Source organism: Oculina patagonica, chromosome 14, assembly GCF_052425735.1.
Source record: "Oculina patagonica isolate OP01 chromosome 14, crgOcupat, whole genome shotgun sequence".
NCBI classification, from domain to species: Eukaryota; Metazoa; Cnidaria; class Anthozoa; order Scleractinia; family Oculinidae; genus Oculina; species Oculina patagonica.
Window position 1 is genome coordinate 22,415,932 of NC_135771.1, and position 15,944 is coordinate 22,431,875.

Genomic DNA, 15,944 nt, shown 5'->3' on the forward strand with positions numbered 1-15,944 from the left:
TTACGCAGTGGAGTCCACATATAAGGAGACTCTTTATAAAGCCCGGGTCAAACGGTAACGCAAGAAGACGCACTTGCGCACTGACTTGCGTTGGCCAAACGGACTCGCAAGTTTACTCGCAAAGTGCACGCAAGTTGTCAGAAAAGCCGTTTCAGTGCTACTGTGCGAGCTGCAATTCAGTACTTGAATTAAACTGCAAGACTTTTCTAAGTGATTTTACTTGAGTTCACTTGCGTTGGGTGGCCAAACGGTGAAAACCTTGCGTTGACTTGCGTGCAAATTTGATCTCGACTAAAGTAAACACAAGTCATCGCATGTCAAAGCAAGTACACGCAAGTAAAATGTACGGAAACAGAATTCCGTTATAGCGATCGTAATTTTTAGTCCCTTGGCACTTCGCTATATCGGGCTTTCATTTACAATGTATTTTGCACTGAAAAATTCAATATGTACTGATTCATTTGGGAAATAACTAATAACATTTTTGAACACTAGAAATAGAATTTAAAAAATAAATTTGTCCCATAGTTCGTTAAACAACCATACAGGCTTCTGTAGAAGCTTGATTTGCTTTTCGCTGGTAAGTTCGGCGAAACTTGTCGTCGACATTCGTCAGATAATACGTTCCTGGAAACAAATCTTCCTCAGAGCATGTGGGTGTGTGATTATTTTTGTTGTGAGTGTGTTCACGAGCATTGAGAGTTTTCAAAAATTCTTCTGGTTCAACTTGCCGCCTGGACGCTAAGCGTGCTGGGATATCCTTAAGTGACGTCACCAGCGTGCGCAGAGAGGAACTGGTGCTAGTATCATCAGAGATTCGAAAGGAGAACATGGCAGAGGCGAGGCCAGAGCCATAGGAGAACAGCATTATACGTTTGCCAGCCAGATCTTTAACGGACTCGCTGCAAAATAAAATAAAGATCAATTTAAGAATTTGAAGGCCTTGTTATTAACATGTAGCTACGGTTTGCATCAACGCAAGTCTCGCTTCACGGGTATAGTTCTTTTTCTCCCGGGGGAAGGGAGGACTCGCATATGAAAGAGATGCGGATGCTCCTCGTCTCGCTAAGGGGTGTGAATTTCGGAGTTTTGGTCTCGCTTTGGGTGTTTTGGGCAAAACGCCAATATTTTTAGCCGTCAAGGTTTAGAGGTGCACATGAAGAAATATACAAATATAAATTCTATTCTTAGTTTTTTGGTATCTTTTAGGGGTCTTGTAGAGCCACGCCCAGATTGGTCAAAATTTCCGACAAGCATCCCCGTCCCTTTCATATAGGAGTCCCCCCGGGCTTTTTCTGATCAAGAAACGTCTGATGATGCAACCTCGTTCCCAGGTTCTCTCTGTATAGTGTCTCTGATTGGTTGTTGCTACAAGAATTCGCGCGCAATAAACAACCAATCAGAGACACTACACGGATCTTTGTAGAGCTACGTCATCAATATGGAATTTTTCCGATCGAATCTTAAGACGTCTTCCAAGTTTGATATTTATTGAGCATGTGAAAATGCTGATTTTACTCATACAACACAAAAAGATAGATAAAAGATTTTAAATGACTTATTCCTAAGCAAAAAAGCAAGGTATAGTATACAGTGAGCAGTTACAACTTAATTTTGGTCCCGATTTGTCAATCCCCATTGATATAGTTTGATGAGGCGCGGTGACCTAATGGTCAGTGTGCTGGACTCCAGATTGAGTGGTATGGGTTTGAGCCTGGGCCAGAGTCACTGTGTTGTGTTCTTGGACAAGACCGGGCAAGACACTTTACTCTCATAGTACCAGCAACATAATGCTGGGGGGGGGGGGGGGGGGGGGGCTTTTGATGGACTAGCACCCCAGTCAGAGGGAAGTAGAAATTTTCCTAGCTGCTTAATGCTACAGAAACTAGGATAAGCTCCAGCAGTATGGGCCACATGGCTCAAGGCTTCCTTTTTTTATTGAAAAAGTTTGCTACGAGTTCCACTAAGCTTAGTCAACTGTCTTACCCTATGCAAGCTACAAATTCGGTAGACTCGACCTTATAAAGAAAAACAAGGAAATGCTTGTAGTCTTTTAGAAATTCATAACAAACCATTACCTGAACAGAAGGGAAGCTAAACATCCGTACAGTGAGGGCGTGTACATATTGCCAACTTCTCGCGAGATACACAAAGATGTTGCTGTCTTTTTGTCGTACACTTGCTGGCTAGATTTCATGGACGCCTTTTCAATTTCCTTGGCTTTAGCTTCATCTTGAAATGTTTCCTCAAGTTTGACATCTCTATTAGGAAGAAAGAAGCAATCAATTTATCATGTAAACTATTGATATCCCAAGTAACCTTAATTACACCACAAATGTATCTAAAGTTTTTGAATAAAGTGTCTGTGCTTACCGTGTGACATGTCTTTGAGAATTCTCTAACAATGCAAAATACAAAACAACCCTTTACCATCACAGGGAGCCCATACAAGTGGCGTGACTGTTTGTATGTTCGAAATATAAAGAAATGTATAAGGATTTTGAAAGCGTCTTATTATCGTTAACTTATTTCGAGTAATGTCTGTGTTTAAGTTCAAAATAAACGCAAACCTACCTCAACTGTTGTATTTGCGGCACATTAACACCATAGAAAAAAATGTGGTCCTTTTGTTAATTATTTGTAAACTTACCTAAACTTTGCCAGGTCGGCATATTTCCCTCCATCAGAACTATCGCATTCAGGTTCACATAGAAAGTCATGAAACATTAATCGAGCGAAGGATTTTTGCACAATCTTGCAGAAGGGTGTATGAAATACTGCATAGTCTATATCCTCCAATGTAAATAGTGTCTTCTGATAGAGTAGCTTTCCTTTCTCTGTGTATCTTGAATAACACTGATCCAGTGCATGAAAGTAGCAGCGCACAGAAAGTTTGCCATCCACAACAGGATATTCTGAGGACATGTTTGGTTTGTAAAAATCATAGGCATGTTGCATGTGAACAGCTCTCATTCCTGCAAAAGAGTAATAAGAAATTAGAGTAGTGGTGTACATGAAGCAGGTGTCATAAGCTTCTAATTGTATTGGTCTTCTCTAATCCAAGGCTGCAAATAACAGTCAGTCATCGGACATCGGCCAAACAAAATTTGTTCATGTTCGACGAAATCCAAAGTGTGGTCGGGCATGATGTCCGGACAATTTTTTGATGGTAAATCATTTTACGGCAACAATGAATAAAAATGAATCTTTTGTTTTTTTGTAATGTCTGACCAAAATTTTGTTTTGTAGTTTGGTGAAAAGTGAAAAAAGTACCGGTATTTGCAGCCCTGCTAATCTGGTGCAGCAGCTGCTATTGTTTAGTGGCTAGGGGTATTGTTCTTGTTATTTGTTCTGTAGTTCTCTTGAAGGGTAGCGAGCCATGCAAGAGATCTACATGTATACTACCTGACCAAAACAAAGGACTGAGAGAAGTTTCGTGTGTTAGTGTTTTAAAGAAGCTATAGCACAGTATTTTAAGTCATTTTCTTGATTACTTTCAAATTGAAGGAAACCTTAAAATAATAGTTTTCTAACGTCAAAAGACACCAATGGAGTTATAAAAAACTGAAAATAATCGAGGATGGTTTCAACTGACAAAGATAAAGACAGATTAGAAACAAACTTGAAAAAACAATTGTCTGAAACCTAGCTCCTTATTTTTGTATTTTTATAAGGCTGCTTTCTTGTTTGAAAGACATGGCTATCAGTGAAAGCCTCGGGAAAGACGTCACACAACTCACATAAACATCCGTGGTTTGTGTGATTTGCAGCGAGCTATTGGAAAATGGCAATTATTTCCTTTAATAATTGGATGGAATTCTGACTATTTAAAACCTGCTAGGGAGAAATGAAAACAGGTTGGACAATTCCAGCTTGCATATGAGGCAAGTAACACTCAAATTTTGCTTGCCCGGGCACTTTCCCCCCCCCCCTTTCCCAAGTTCTAAAACTTATTTATAATTTATGAACCCCCCTCCCCTCCTCAACAGCCTTATGCGCCTCATGGTGCAAAGAGAACTAACTAACTCCCCCCTCACCAATTTTGCCCTACTTTTTGGGGGTGGCTGATTTTATGGAAAATTAGAACCAAAAACGAAGGTTTAATGTCACAGTTATGCAAATTCGCTTTGGACATTTATAAAGTAAATAAACACAATAACCACACAGTATATGGCATTAAGGGGGGGGGGATCACCGCTCCGCAATCGGCGTGACAAGCAAACTTCTATATATTGCGTTACCAAACTTATCTCCCCAGCGGTAAAACCTGTGCTGGATCGGACAAGTTGGCAGGGCCATAAGCTAACGCGTCCTATAAGCCTAACTCTAAACGGCACTACGAGCTGACCTCCGGTTCTAGAGTATAGACAATTGTGACTTCACAAGCCTTACTTATCTCCCCAGCACTACGAGCCGACTCTGCCGGCATGTGCTGGATCGGACAAGAAATAGCATAAAGAGCGTAAAATAAGTTTACTAAACGAAGCTTGGGGAAGTCGCTGTGAGACTTAACCGAAGGCGTGATACGCAGTGGTGAACCCCAATTTATTATTATTAACAATAAACAAACCTCCAAAGGGAGGGAGGGTGGGAATTACAAATTTTTAGACGAACTAAAGTTGCAGTAGCGATATTGCTAGAGAATGATGCTAAAGTTCAAACCTTACACTATTTATAGCCAGACAGCTGTCTGAGTTTTGCCCAATGGCGAAATGTGTACTATAGACAACAAGAACTGCTTGCAGCATAGATCGAGACATGAATAGAGGTATTATTAAAACCAGCCATACAAAATGCGTAATATAAAGATACTAGATGATATTGCAACATGTACACTGTAAGAGTTCATTGTAACCATTGTCTTGTTGAGACAAGAAAAGGTCTAAAAATCTGTTGCGTTACATTTCACTAGAACATAAAATAGAAAACCCACTGGGGGCCTTGAGAGCATCACACTCCATTAACTGCACTTTAAACGATTCTCTTTAAAGCTTTACTTGCAGGCTTGTGAATGGTAAATTTATCACTACCGTTCAGCCTTGTTCGTAGTAGCCTGCATGTTTATTTAAAGCTCACCAGTACTTGATGTAGTTTTTGTTAAAGTATATTTTATTTTTATAACCTTTGAATACCCATGACAAATAAGCCTAAAATTTGCTGCTTTGTTTCAAATTGTTGTTTGTGAAGTTAGTTGATGGTTTGTCAGGGCCCTTGCCTGTCGGGCAAGTGAGCATGAAAAGTCACTTGCCCGGCAGGAAAATCTACTTGTCTCGGACGACAGGGCGAGGGTTTTGTCGAGTCTCAGGGGTTGTGCCGCGTGTCAGAAGTACCTAAATGTAAAAAGGCGACATTTCATCATCTTCAATCTTGACGTCATTATCAAGACTGTCAATAGTACTTTTATTATTAAAAGTGTGATGTGTTTAAATACCTATCAGTTTCAAAGACTTTAGCAGGGCTCGAGATTAACGGTAGCCAACTAGCCAAAGGCAACAAAAATTTAGGTTTTGGCTACCAGGTTTAGCATTCCTACTAGCCATTTGGCTAGTGAAAAACTCGGAAAAGTCAACTGTTCTTGATAGAAATCAATATACCTGACTAGTGAAAAATTACTTTTGGCTAGTAAAATCTGACATGTCACTAGCCAGTAAACCAGTGAGTTAAAAAGTTAGTCTCAAGCCCTGTCTAGATTATTGAATTAAATAGAAGGTTTGAGAAATCGAAGATTTAGATTCCACTTGACAGAGATTCAGAATAATTTTCCAAGTAATTAAGAGTCAGTGAGAATTAAGTGGTTTGCTATGACTTGAAAGTGAGTTGTAATTCCCTTGGTTCATAATACATACACACATTTATACACCTTTTTACCTCTTTCCATGACGAGAGGAGCATTTGGCCCGACCAACATTGCCACTGCTCCAGCCCCACCTGTGCTGCGGGCATTCCCCGCAGCATACACGGCTATGTCAGCTGCAACAACAATGGCTAACCGACCTGCGAAAAAATGTCATGCCAGTTGGTAAGCAAAAATTGGCGCAATTCCTTGTTACCCGTATGAAATGTTAGAATTAAGGAGCCGTCAAAATACACATAGAATCACCAAAAGTCAGAAGAAGAAAGTATTTCCAAGGGTCCCGATTTCAAATCCTTCCCCGGTGCACCTCCCTCAAAAGCGGTTCGCCAGGCCTAAAACTCTTAAAAAAGCTGGCTATGCCCCTTCAAAATTTGCAACCCTCCAAGTAAAGACCATTTTAGTCGCCATGGCGACTGCTGGCAACCACATTGAAACCGAACTCGCCAGCCTGGCGACTAAAATTGAGAAGAAGGATTAAAAGTACAAGCTTTATTTAGCAACTAAAATGTTTCACTGGTGAAATGTGAAATCAGTAAAATTCAAGGACTGAAAATTCAACCATGTTTTTTTTTATTTTCAGGGGCTTTGAATCTGGCATATTTTCCAGGACTTTTCAAGGCCTGTACGAACCATATTCACATGCTTAAATAATCAGTTTATTATTTTTTGACAGATAAATAATTAAGGAACAATACCCCAGCCACCTCATTAACATGCAGACATAAAGTCTGTACATCAGAACGCTTTAAATCCGAACAAAGCAGAAATAATTAACACTTTTCTAATTCAGTGACACGAAAATTCATGCAAATTCTTAAATAAGACGTAAAGGAGGAATTTTATTTCGTCAATCGATAAATACTTTGTAAGACTTGTCACCGCTTTAGTCGCACTTTGAAAGTCGAAATGTACCTCAAAAAGTGTATGAACAAAAGTTGATCGAATCTATACTTGTATATTTACTGTTTATTTAACATTTTACTCACCGTCCCAAGCACTGCTTTCTACCCAAGAAACAGCGTTGAAGAGAGCTTGTGTTCCGCCATAGCAAGCATTTGTTGTGTCGATTCCTTCGATGTTCGTATTACCACTTTCCTCAAATAACTGCATCAAAACACTTTTCACCGACTTTGATTTATCGATCAAGGTCTCCGTTCCTACTTCAAGCCTGCCAACATCGTTAGGATTTATAGAATTCTTCTCTAATAGTTTATGAACTACTGTCAGTGACAAAGAATTGATGTCTTCGCGATCGCCACAAAACCCCATGTTTCGCTGCCCCAATCCGATTGTATATTTTCCGTTGCTAACTCCATCAAATTCCTCCAGTTTTTCTTGATTTACACAGTTATATGGAAAGTACACTTCCATCGCAATAATTCCAACATTTTCCGGCCATTTCTGCTCTGAAACGGAGCAAGATTTTTGCGGCATTTTCTCAATCGAAGACTTTGAACTGACACACACGTGTAGGTGATGATAGTTATATACCGCTGACACCAAAATAGAACTCACGTATTATTGGCGCCCAGGTTCCCATTGTACTTTTGGCGCTCGGTTGCTTCCGGTCGCTTTGAGACAGGTGAGTTTAGGATACGTTTTGTATTTTTTTTTTTTTTTTTTTTTAATTTCGCGAAATAATCGATGGAAACTTCGCTTAACAACTTCCAAGAGGCTTGTAGCAGAAGAAAAAAAGATATCCCCAAGATATCTAACTGGTAGGCCTTTGGCGACAGGCACCTCAGTTGACGTCACGACTAATTCAAAATCATGTTTCCATGGCATCTAAAAATGGTTGACAGAAGTAATGGGTTTTCATAGGAAAAAAGTCAATGAAAGTTCGCTGTTTCTGTTTGATTTCCATAATTATTTTTTATTAGAGAAATTCCCATTTCCCTCTCTCCACCGATCAGTAAGTAACTCTAATGACCTTCCATTATTCTGGCAGCAATAGCTGTATGTGAACGGGAACAGCTCGCCTAGTCACTTAAGGGGGTGCGCGTCCCCTTTCATGAAGTCTCTCTTTACAGTTGTCGTCTCCTTCTTATTTCTGGGGGTGTCACCTTACGGGGGTTGCAACCTTACGGCGAGGCGTCCAGTGAACAATGTGAAGTGGCGTACCCCCTTATAAGAGGTGCCTCGTCTTTTAGAAGAGGGATCACCTCCGTGTACCCGTACGTAAGTGGTCCCCTCAAATGGAGGCGTTCCAAAGTCGGTTGTTAAACGTGAATGCAATTGATGATAGATTTATCTATAAATAGCTAAAAGCAACAGAGCGTACACATTTTCTTTTGCTACTATGTCCCAACAGAAATAACATGTTTCTCACAAAACCATGCTGTTGTGAAATGACTTTGCCAAAACATATACTCATAAACACGAATGTTTATATACTTTATTTTGACTGTTCACATCATATACTGTATTATTTAGTTCATAACTTCTACAAATTAAACTACTTAGAGGATTTGCCTTAGAGGTGTAATTGGAACTGCTAGCTCAGTATTAATGTTTCTTTTGTCGCGGAGTCTTATTCATCAGAGGTTACATTGTATTTGGGCCGTCACGTAACGCTTGGGTATGCGTGCATGTGGTGGATGAGTCACGCAATGCTAAAATAGTGCTTCGTGACCGCCCAAATACAAATGGATTTGAAAAGCTGTTGCACTGTATTATAGGACATTCCGGTCTATATACAATCGATATAGCTTCTTATTTAAGTTAATATTTCTTATAAATAAATAGTTTTGTCGAGAATAAATACCTTTTTAGGAAAAAGTGGTCAGTACAGTATATTGACACAAAAAGACAATTATAAACACGGATATTTTTTGTTTATATTTTTGCAATCTACCATGTATACATTTTTACAATTCTGTTATGTATGTACACCATTTACAATGGCCCTTCGGTCGCGTATAAACACAATTATGGTTTCATTTCAAACTTACCTTAAGGTTGCTATTATTAGCGGCTACTAATTTTAGCGATTTTTTCTGAGCAAGATTTAGCGACTATTAAATTTAGCGATTTTCCAAAAATGTTAAAAAATAAGTGATAACGTGTAAACCAATTTTTAACGCGTATTAAATTTGACCGAGATAAATTTTAACGAGTACTCAATTTAGCGATTTTTGCCCAACTCGCTAAAATTAGTAGTCGCTAACAATAGTAACCTTAAGGTAAATACTGTAAAATAAATATACAATAAATATTAAAACGTCAAAGGAACACGTCTAAATTGAAAACGGCAAAGCGTGCAAAACAATGGGCAATACTAACTCAAAAGCTATTGCTACTTTGGGTACTTCTTCGTACTTCTATACAAATTATGAACATCAATTCCCATTTTTCTTCATCCTATATTCTGTGCGTGTAGCAATATATTCTCTCTGATCTGAACTATATAAAATCAAACATAAGCACCTTTTGAAGTAAGAATACAGCTTATTGAACTTACATCTTCTATGATAGTATTTTAAAGAACAAATCCAATGTCGTCATTTTATGACGTCATTTACGTGTTGCCGTAGACTCGTACCAAGTCAAAATTGATTTGATTTTCAGGTCAGTGGAGATTGGATACAAGTGAACCGACGCCTTCATGCCTTTCCGTGACTCCACACGCGCCTCAATCCACTAGTTTTCAATCTTCTCTCACCCCAAAAACAAAAACATCGACTGGGTACGAGTCTGGCAATACCGTTTAAAGTTCCGACGCCATCTTGTTTGGGGTAAACACAGCGAACATGACTATAAAAGTTTGCCAAAATTCCAAATTCCATTGAAATAAATATGCCAAACTATTTCTGGTACCGAGAATTGCATCATGATACTCCATGTGATTTGTGTAAATGTTATTCAAAATCTCAAGTCCTTCGTAACTTCTAAGTTGCACGTTTTCAATACAAAGTTTTGTAGGAAGTTTTCAAATCTTAGTTTTATCTTAAAACTTTTCGTAGAAACAACAGTTACAGGAAAAATACCTTAGTTTGAAACAACACTTTCGCAGTCAAAATTCGACCAACTGTACTAGAGTTAGCTGAACTTTAACCTGAGATCATGCACTCCCTCCACTCCGGGGAAGGAGAAAAAAGAACGCCTGATCGCAGGTTAGCTGAACTTCAAACAGCTTTACATTTGCCCCAATCAAAGACGGCACCCAAAACTGTGGACGGATTTCTTTTAAGGTTACGATAAGTTCTCAAATTACTATATTGTACTGCTCTTGCAAAGCGTTTTCACTCTGCTCGTTATCTGGGATCGGGAAACGAGGTTTGACATTATCAGAGATCGCGTTCTTCAACCTGTTCAAGAACGCTTCTCTTTTATCGTTAGGCGTGCTGCTTATACGGGCGCGTAAGGAGTCTAGCAGCTTATCCAAGAGGTCAAGGTTTGCAGAAGCACCAAATCGTCTGTTGAGTTGAACACGACTGAAAACAAGAGATAATAGATGTAAGGCACTATTACCAGAAGACATTCGAGGAGATTAGTTTTGCTGAGCTCGCTCATTAACCGTGAGAGTTGTCCATCTCCTCCCTCAATGCAGACCCTTAGATCCGAATACGACCACAACTACGATCGAGTACGATATTTGAACGCAAGTTTTCAGCGAGATACTGAGAACATATATCCCCCGGCCTTCTTTTACCCTTTGCGAGTAACGCAATTGACCTGGTTGAGTCGCGTAACTCATTTCGTGATTGTAGAAGTATAAGGTTAACTTCCTTTACGCCGCAACGCCCTTTTCCGATTCGCCAAAAAGAAAAAAAAATCGCTGATAAGATGACCGCGGCTACCATGTTTTCCTGTGCCAAAATGACACTGCTTTACACGCGCGCACTCTTTTACTACTCAGAAGTAAACCTCATAGTCATAGTCGTACTGTAATTGGTCACATTTGTCTAGCAGCACTCATGCTATTTTGGGCGATGCTGCCATGCTACTTGTGCAACATGTAGAAACGAAATAATTTACACCCTGCACTTTGAAAAGTATACCAAGTTCGCGTGAAAATAGTAAAACCCAAGAATACCACCGACAAATCACAGCAGAGCAAGAAGCAAATGAAACACACATCAAAAACACGCATGGTTGCCACAGAATCAGTTGTCGAAATTCACTGACTTTTTACTAATAAAAAAAAAATTCCTGACCAAATAATACAAATTGTCAGATATAGTAGCAGCCTCTATCCTCCACTTCCAAAAAAAAACATTGCGGAGATCACATCGACTTAAAATGCTTCTTTCAACCATCAATGATATTAAATGAGCGTGTTATAATTTCAATTTTCACTGACTTTTTTTCGAAATGTCAATTTTTCTCGACTCAAAACAAAAATAAGCTGTTTTTTCCCTGACCTTCAAGAATTTTATTTTTCCATGACCATTTTCTGACCTGTAATAGCCCTGACACTTCACCGTGTCAAAGGCGTGAAAATGTCACGTGCGCAAAGTCACTATTGGTGCTTTAACTACTTGCGTTTCTTATTGGTCAAGAAAACAACTCTCATGGGCTGATTGTCAAGCATGCTGCACGTGACGGTTTTACTTACAAGGGGTATCTTCTGTAGTCGTCCGCTATGCTCCTAACTTGTTCCACAGTATCATCTTCGTCGGTCTCATCACTGAACACCTCGTAGTCAAATTGATAAGGCAATCTGTACTGGCCAGCAGATTCCCACTCGTCACTGACTGTCAGGCATCTAATTTGTGATTGGCTGGACACGTTACTGTAATTGTACGGGCTGACAATGATACCAATAAAAGGCGCACCGCCCTTTCCAAACCATTCCTTAAACGAAAGGACCACATGCTCCGTTGAAAAATATAAAGAGGGGTAAAGGTAAGCTAACGTTCCGCCTTTACGTATAAAGGCTGATACACGCGAAGGGTTTTGCGTCCAGGTTATGCCCCAGGGGCACGTTGGAGGAGCAAAGCTCCTCCTTTTGTATACCAACGATCTCATGGTACAACTCATTTTTCGGGAGCAGAATTTCCACCCCATAAAATGCTCCACGATATTAAACCGGTTAAATATTTGGGAGCAAGATTCCTGGGCTCCAGGAGCAAACCCCCTCGTGAGCACCGACCTTTAAGCCCCCCTTTCAATCAGCAATCCCCCCTCCAATTTTTAGGCATATGCAAGCAAGCTCTCCTTCCTCTACCTCTACCTCGAAATATTCTTTCGCCTCAAAACAACAAAAATTACAGTTTTGTGCTGATTGTGTAGACACGATTTTCACTTGGCGAAAATAAAATTCGCACTTCGCCTCACGGAGGAAATGGACTATTAATTTGATTATCTTACGGTTTTTTACCCTCCATCTCTCCCTTCGATCGCATTATCCAGCAAAAAAAGAGAAAAGAATAGAACGCTAGATCACAGATTCATAGTTTCCATGTGTTTTTCGCCGATCTCCGTCCATTTTTCTACCAAAAAGTTAAAAGGCACAAGGGTACAAGTACATTTTTATTCAATACCTGGAATTTTGCTTGAGTCTCAATATCGCGAACGGAAGGAATGGGAGCGAATGTTGGATGAGAGTGGTACCAGCCCACAACGGCCAGTCCTCGCAGCGCCAAAACCTCAGAGGCCTGCGTCTGAGATACAGGGTCCATTTCACATTGCAGTCCTGTGCTTAAACTTCGACAAGGTATCGCCTTGGAAACCTGATGAACAATGAGATAAACTTAGAAACTGTTAGCAAAATTTTGACTGAAATTGAGAATTTGTTTACTCGAGATTCTAATTTTCGCTTGCAACGTTACAGCAAACAAAACTGCACAAGACGAGTTCATTTCAAGGTTTGTTTCACTCAAACTAAGCATTGCTTCGTCTGTCGCTTCACAATAAACTTGCGAGAAGAATTGCCAAACGTAAAAACTTCTAACCAATCACATTTACATCCTTGCAAGCTATTAGCCGAGCTAAAATCACGGAAAGTACTAACATGGTTGCCACAGACAGCAGTTTTCAAAATTTCCTGACTTTTCCCTTATTAAAATAAAATTTCCCTGACCAACTAAATACAAAATGTCAGATACAGGAGCGGCTTCGGCCTCCGCTTCCAAAAGAAAAAAAATCACTAAGATTACATTACCCTGAAATGTTTCTTTCAACTATCAATAGTATTAAATCAAAGGTGTTATCGTTTTAATTTTCCCAGACTTTTCTTCAAATTATCAATTTTCCCCGATTCAAAATAAAATTCCGACTTTTTCCTGACCTTCAAGAATTTTATTTTTCCTGACCATTTACTGACCAATGGCAACCCCGACTAAGAAATTACCTTTAATGTCCTCGAGTCATGCGAATAATTTCCTCCAAGCAAACCAATCACCTCGGTAGTTGACATATGCGCATGCGTGTCCATGACCACCAAAGACTCCGATTGGATAAGAACATCGAAAGGAACAGCGCTGGGCGAGGGAAACTTACGGCACGGAACAAGAAGGAACGGGTCATACGAGGGCTTGCTCCGCGAGGGTCTCTTTCTGGGTAGTGAAGGAGAGCCCTTTTCATTTGAGTCCCCTTCTTGTTGAGCTTGTTCGTCAGTGGACAAGTGCTGAAATATAATTAAAATTATATTAAACAATTATTCCACGAGCGCGCGTAGGATATGAGAGGGTAGACTACGCAACTCGTTAGCTATAACGATCTCATATCCAACAAGCGCGAGTGGAATAATTGTTTTATTAAAAACGCCCAAACAATTGCAATATTTGAGCTCCCCAGCAGTTTTTGTTGACGCGTTTCGGCTACTATATTTGTGGCCAATGGTATATCATGAGCTCATATACCATTGCCTGTTAACCAATCAAAACGCACGAATTGCAATATACCATTGCTAGTTTTTAATAACAGCGAATAGAAAACAATGGGAGTACTAATCAGATTCACGGACTTCCAATAGAAAACAACTGAGTTTTTACTAATGCCAGTTGTATTATATAATACATTATTTATTTTACTATTTTTTTTATTCGGTTGCAACTGAAAATGCTTACAACTTATTAACAATTATCTGCGGAAAAAAAATCAGGAGGCCAAGTTGGCTAAAATATTCCACAATATCGAGCAGGATAATTGTTAAATTATTCATTACAACAAATTGTCAAGGAAACACATTTTGCAGCAGGAAAGCTGTGGTTATGCGGCGCTTTGCAAGACTTCGGACGAATCTTGGCAACTTACATATTTGGGTTGCATATGATTGCTTTTCGTGAAAAGATAAGCAACCCAGAACTCGTTTTAAAACCGAGGCTTAAAGTCCTTAAGACCAACCGGAAATACCCTGTTACCTGTATCGTCATCCCTTCCGCTTTGCTAGAGTCGACCCAGTCTCCGTCCATATTTCTCTGCCGCTTCTTTCTAGGTCGCAGCGAGTTTACCCATGATTCCATATGAAAGTGTTCCTTTACATTTGTAACCGCGCCTTGCTCTCTGACCCGGGGGACTGGTCTGTCGAAACACCCTTCGTTTATGGCTCCAATGTCTTCCAAGAACGCATGCACTCTTCCAATAGAGTTTACATCACCGCAATTTCGAAGCCCGCCTCGGACGGCAGTTTTGAAAAGAAAGTTTGGTTTAGTTCTTTCCCACATGTTTAGAATATAGTTGCGAATTTTCATGTATCTCTCTGGCGTCTTTAGAGCCCGCCCCATGAAAAATTCCATGTTGTGCTCCTTTTCAACATCTTGTATAACATTTCTGTCAATAACTATTGGTTTATCGAAGGTGACGCTTGCCCCAGGCTGCTCGCGGTCTGAGGAGTCTATCAGCTCAGAGCTGGTAGCTTCACCACATGTCACTGGCGCCCAGTCCTTGTTTTCGCGCAATGATTGTTGTGGAATGCAATCAACAAAGTCAAGTGAAGAGTTGATTCTGCTAACATGATCATCGCCAGATTTTTCACTGGTAACAAGATCATAAAATTGTTCAGTCGTATCTTCATTTAGCGGGCGATTGTTTTCCAGAACCACATTTACGCTGTTTATGTCATCAAGTAGATGTTGCCCAGCAGAAGACATGCTTTCCTTGCAATCAGGTGTAAAATGGCCGCCATCTTCTAACACACAGCAAAAGTTATCTGTCTGACTCACGTCACTCTTTATCTCTTTTTCTAAGTTACTTTCTTCAATAGAAGAACTAGTGATGATCTTCTGATGAAAGCTAGACGAGGAAAGCTCAGAAGAATCATATTCCTTTGGTAGTATCTCTTCTTTATTAAGGGAACAACTGGAATCTAGGGTATGAGAGGCACCAGCCTCTGGCTGTGAAGAACTTGGCAACGTACATGTATCATCTAGCGCTACATCAGCACGATTTCCGTCTAAACTGGCGACATCGCTTTCTTGTTTTACTGATTCCTGAAAATAACAAGAAATATTCTGTAAGGCGAGAACCTAAACAAAAGCCTAGTTCACATTCTTGATAACTGCCTTATTCAGGTTTCTCAACGTCCGAGTTTCAACCTAAAGTAACCAAAATGGGGTTCTAACCTTAAATGAAAACATTCAAATTAAAGCTACTGAGCAGTAATTCCATGTGGTATTATACTTAACAAGGTGGTTCTAACGTTCAAATGTTGTAGTATGTGGATGAAACCCTAGCGTGTGACCATTCAAATGAAAGCTATTGAGCAGTACTTTAGTGTGGCACTGTTTGTAGCCTTATGCTCCAGTCGGAGGAGCGAAGAGAATGAGTGTGTTTGATATGCTGTACATACTAGTTATGCAACGCTTTCGAGTGGTATACTATGGAATATCCCACGAGTCACTTGTATTTTCTCGGTATACACACGAGCCTTTAGGCGAGTGTGTATACCGAGAAAATACAAGTGACAAGTGGGATATTCCATAGTATACCACGAGAAAGTGTTGTGTAACTATTTTATACCATGTCATAGAAAATACGCTTACTAAATTTCGTCGAGAATACAGTCGCAGCGCACTATGGGAAGGTTGGGTTGAATACCGTCGAATATACAACGGCTTTCCTGTATTCTGATTGGCTGTATTTTCTATGGCATGGTATAAAAGGTGGTTCTAACTTTTATGTCTGTGAATGGAACCATAATGTACAA

The 15,944-nt window shown here is 39.9% G+C and overlaps 2 protein-coding genes across 3 annotated transcripts in view; both read right to left on the reverse strand.

Annotated features, from left to right (window-relative positions):
• Positions 1-202: 202 nt before the first annotated feature.
• On the reverse strand, positions 203-7,309 carry LOC144637911 (hydroxymethylglutaryl-CoA synthase 1-like). The gene is made up of 5 exons (XM_078497000.1): positions 6,841-7,309; positions 5,869-5,994; positions 2,651-2,975; positions 2,079-2,261; positions 203-902 (listed from the first exon to the last, which is right to left on the reverse strand). Exons 1-5 carry the CDS (start codon positions 7,286-7,288, stop codon positions 533-535), a joined length of 1,452 nt encoding a protein of 483 aa, XP_078353126.1. The 5' UTR covers positions 7,289-7,309; the 3' UTR covers positions 203-532.
• A 912-nt stretch (positions 7,310-8,221) lies between these two features.
• Positions 8,222-15,944, reverse strand: part of LOC144639224 (deubiquitinase MYSM1-like) — a 43,684-nt gene continuing 35,961 nt past the window's right edge. The window contains exons 11-16 of one of the 2 annotated variants that reach the window (XR_013568092.1): positions 14,161-15,228; positions 13,149-13,424; positions 12,340-12,528; positions 11,412-11,650; positions 9,967-10,287; positions 8,222-9,891 (exon numbers count right to left, since the gene is read on the reverse strand). Coding sequence is in view for 1 of the 2 variants with exons in the window: in XM_078498510.1 (XP_078354636.1) it covers positions 10,059-10,287; positions 11,412-11,650; positions 12,340-12,528; positions 13,149-13,424; positions 14,161-15,228 (2,001 nt within the window). In the remaining variant the exon portion in view is untranslated. Of the gene's footprint in view, positions 10,288-11,411; positions 11,651-12,339; positions 12,529-13,148; positions 13,425-14,160; positions 15,229-15,944 lie in introns of both variants that reach the window. The other variant, XM_078498510.1, reaches the window with a different exon arrangement.

Coding starts and splice junctions, on each gene's coding strand:
- LOC144637911 (XM_078497000.1), bottom strand. CDS start 7,288: ATGCCGCAAAAATCTTGCTCCGTTTCAGAGCAGAAATGGCCGGAAAAT. Junction 5,995..6,840: donor AGAAAGCAGTGCTTGGGACG/GTGAGTAAAATG, acceptor ATTTTTTCGCAG/GTCGGTTAGCCATTGTTGTT. Junction 2,262..2,650: donor GCCGACCTGGCAAAGTTTAG/GTAAGTTTACAA, acceptor TCTTCCTAATAG/AGATGTCAAACTTGAGGAAA.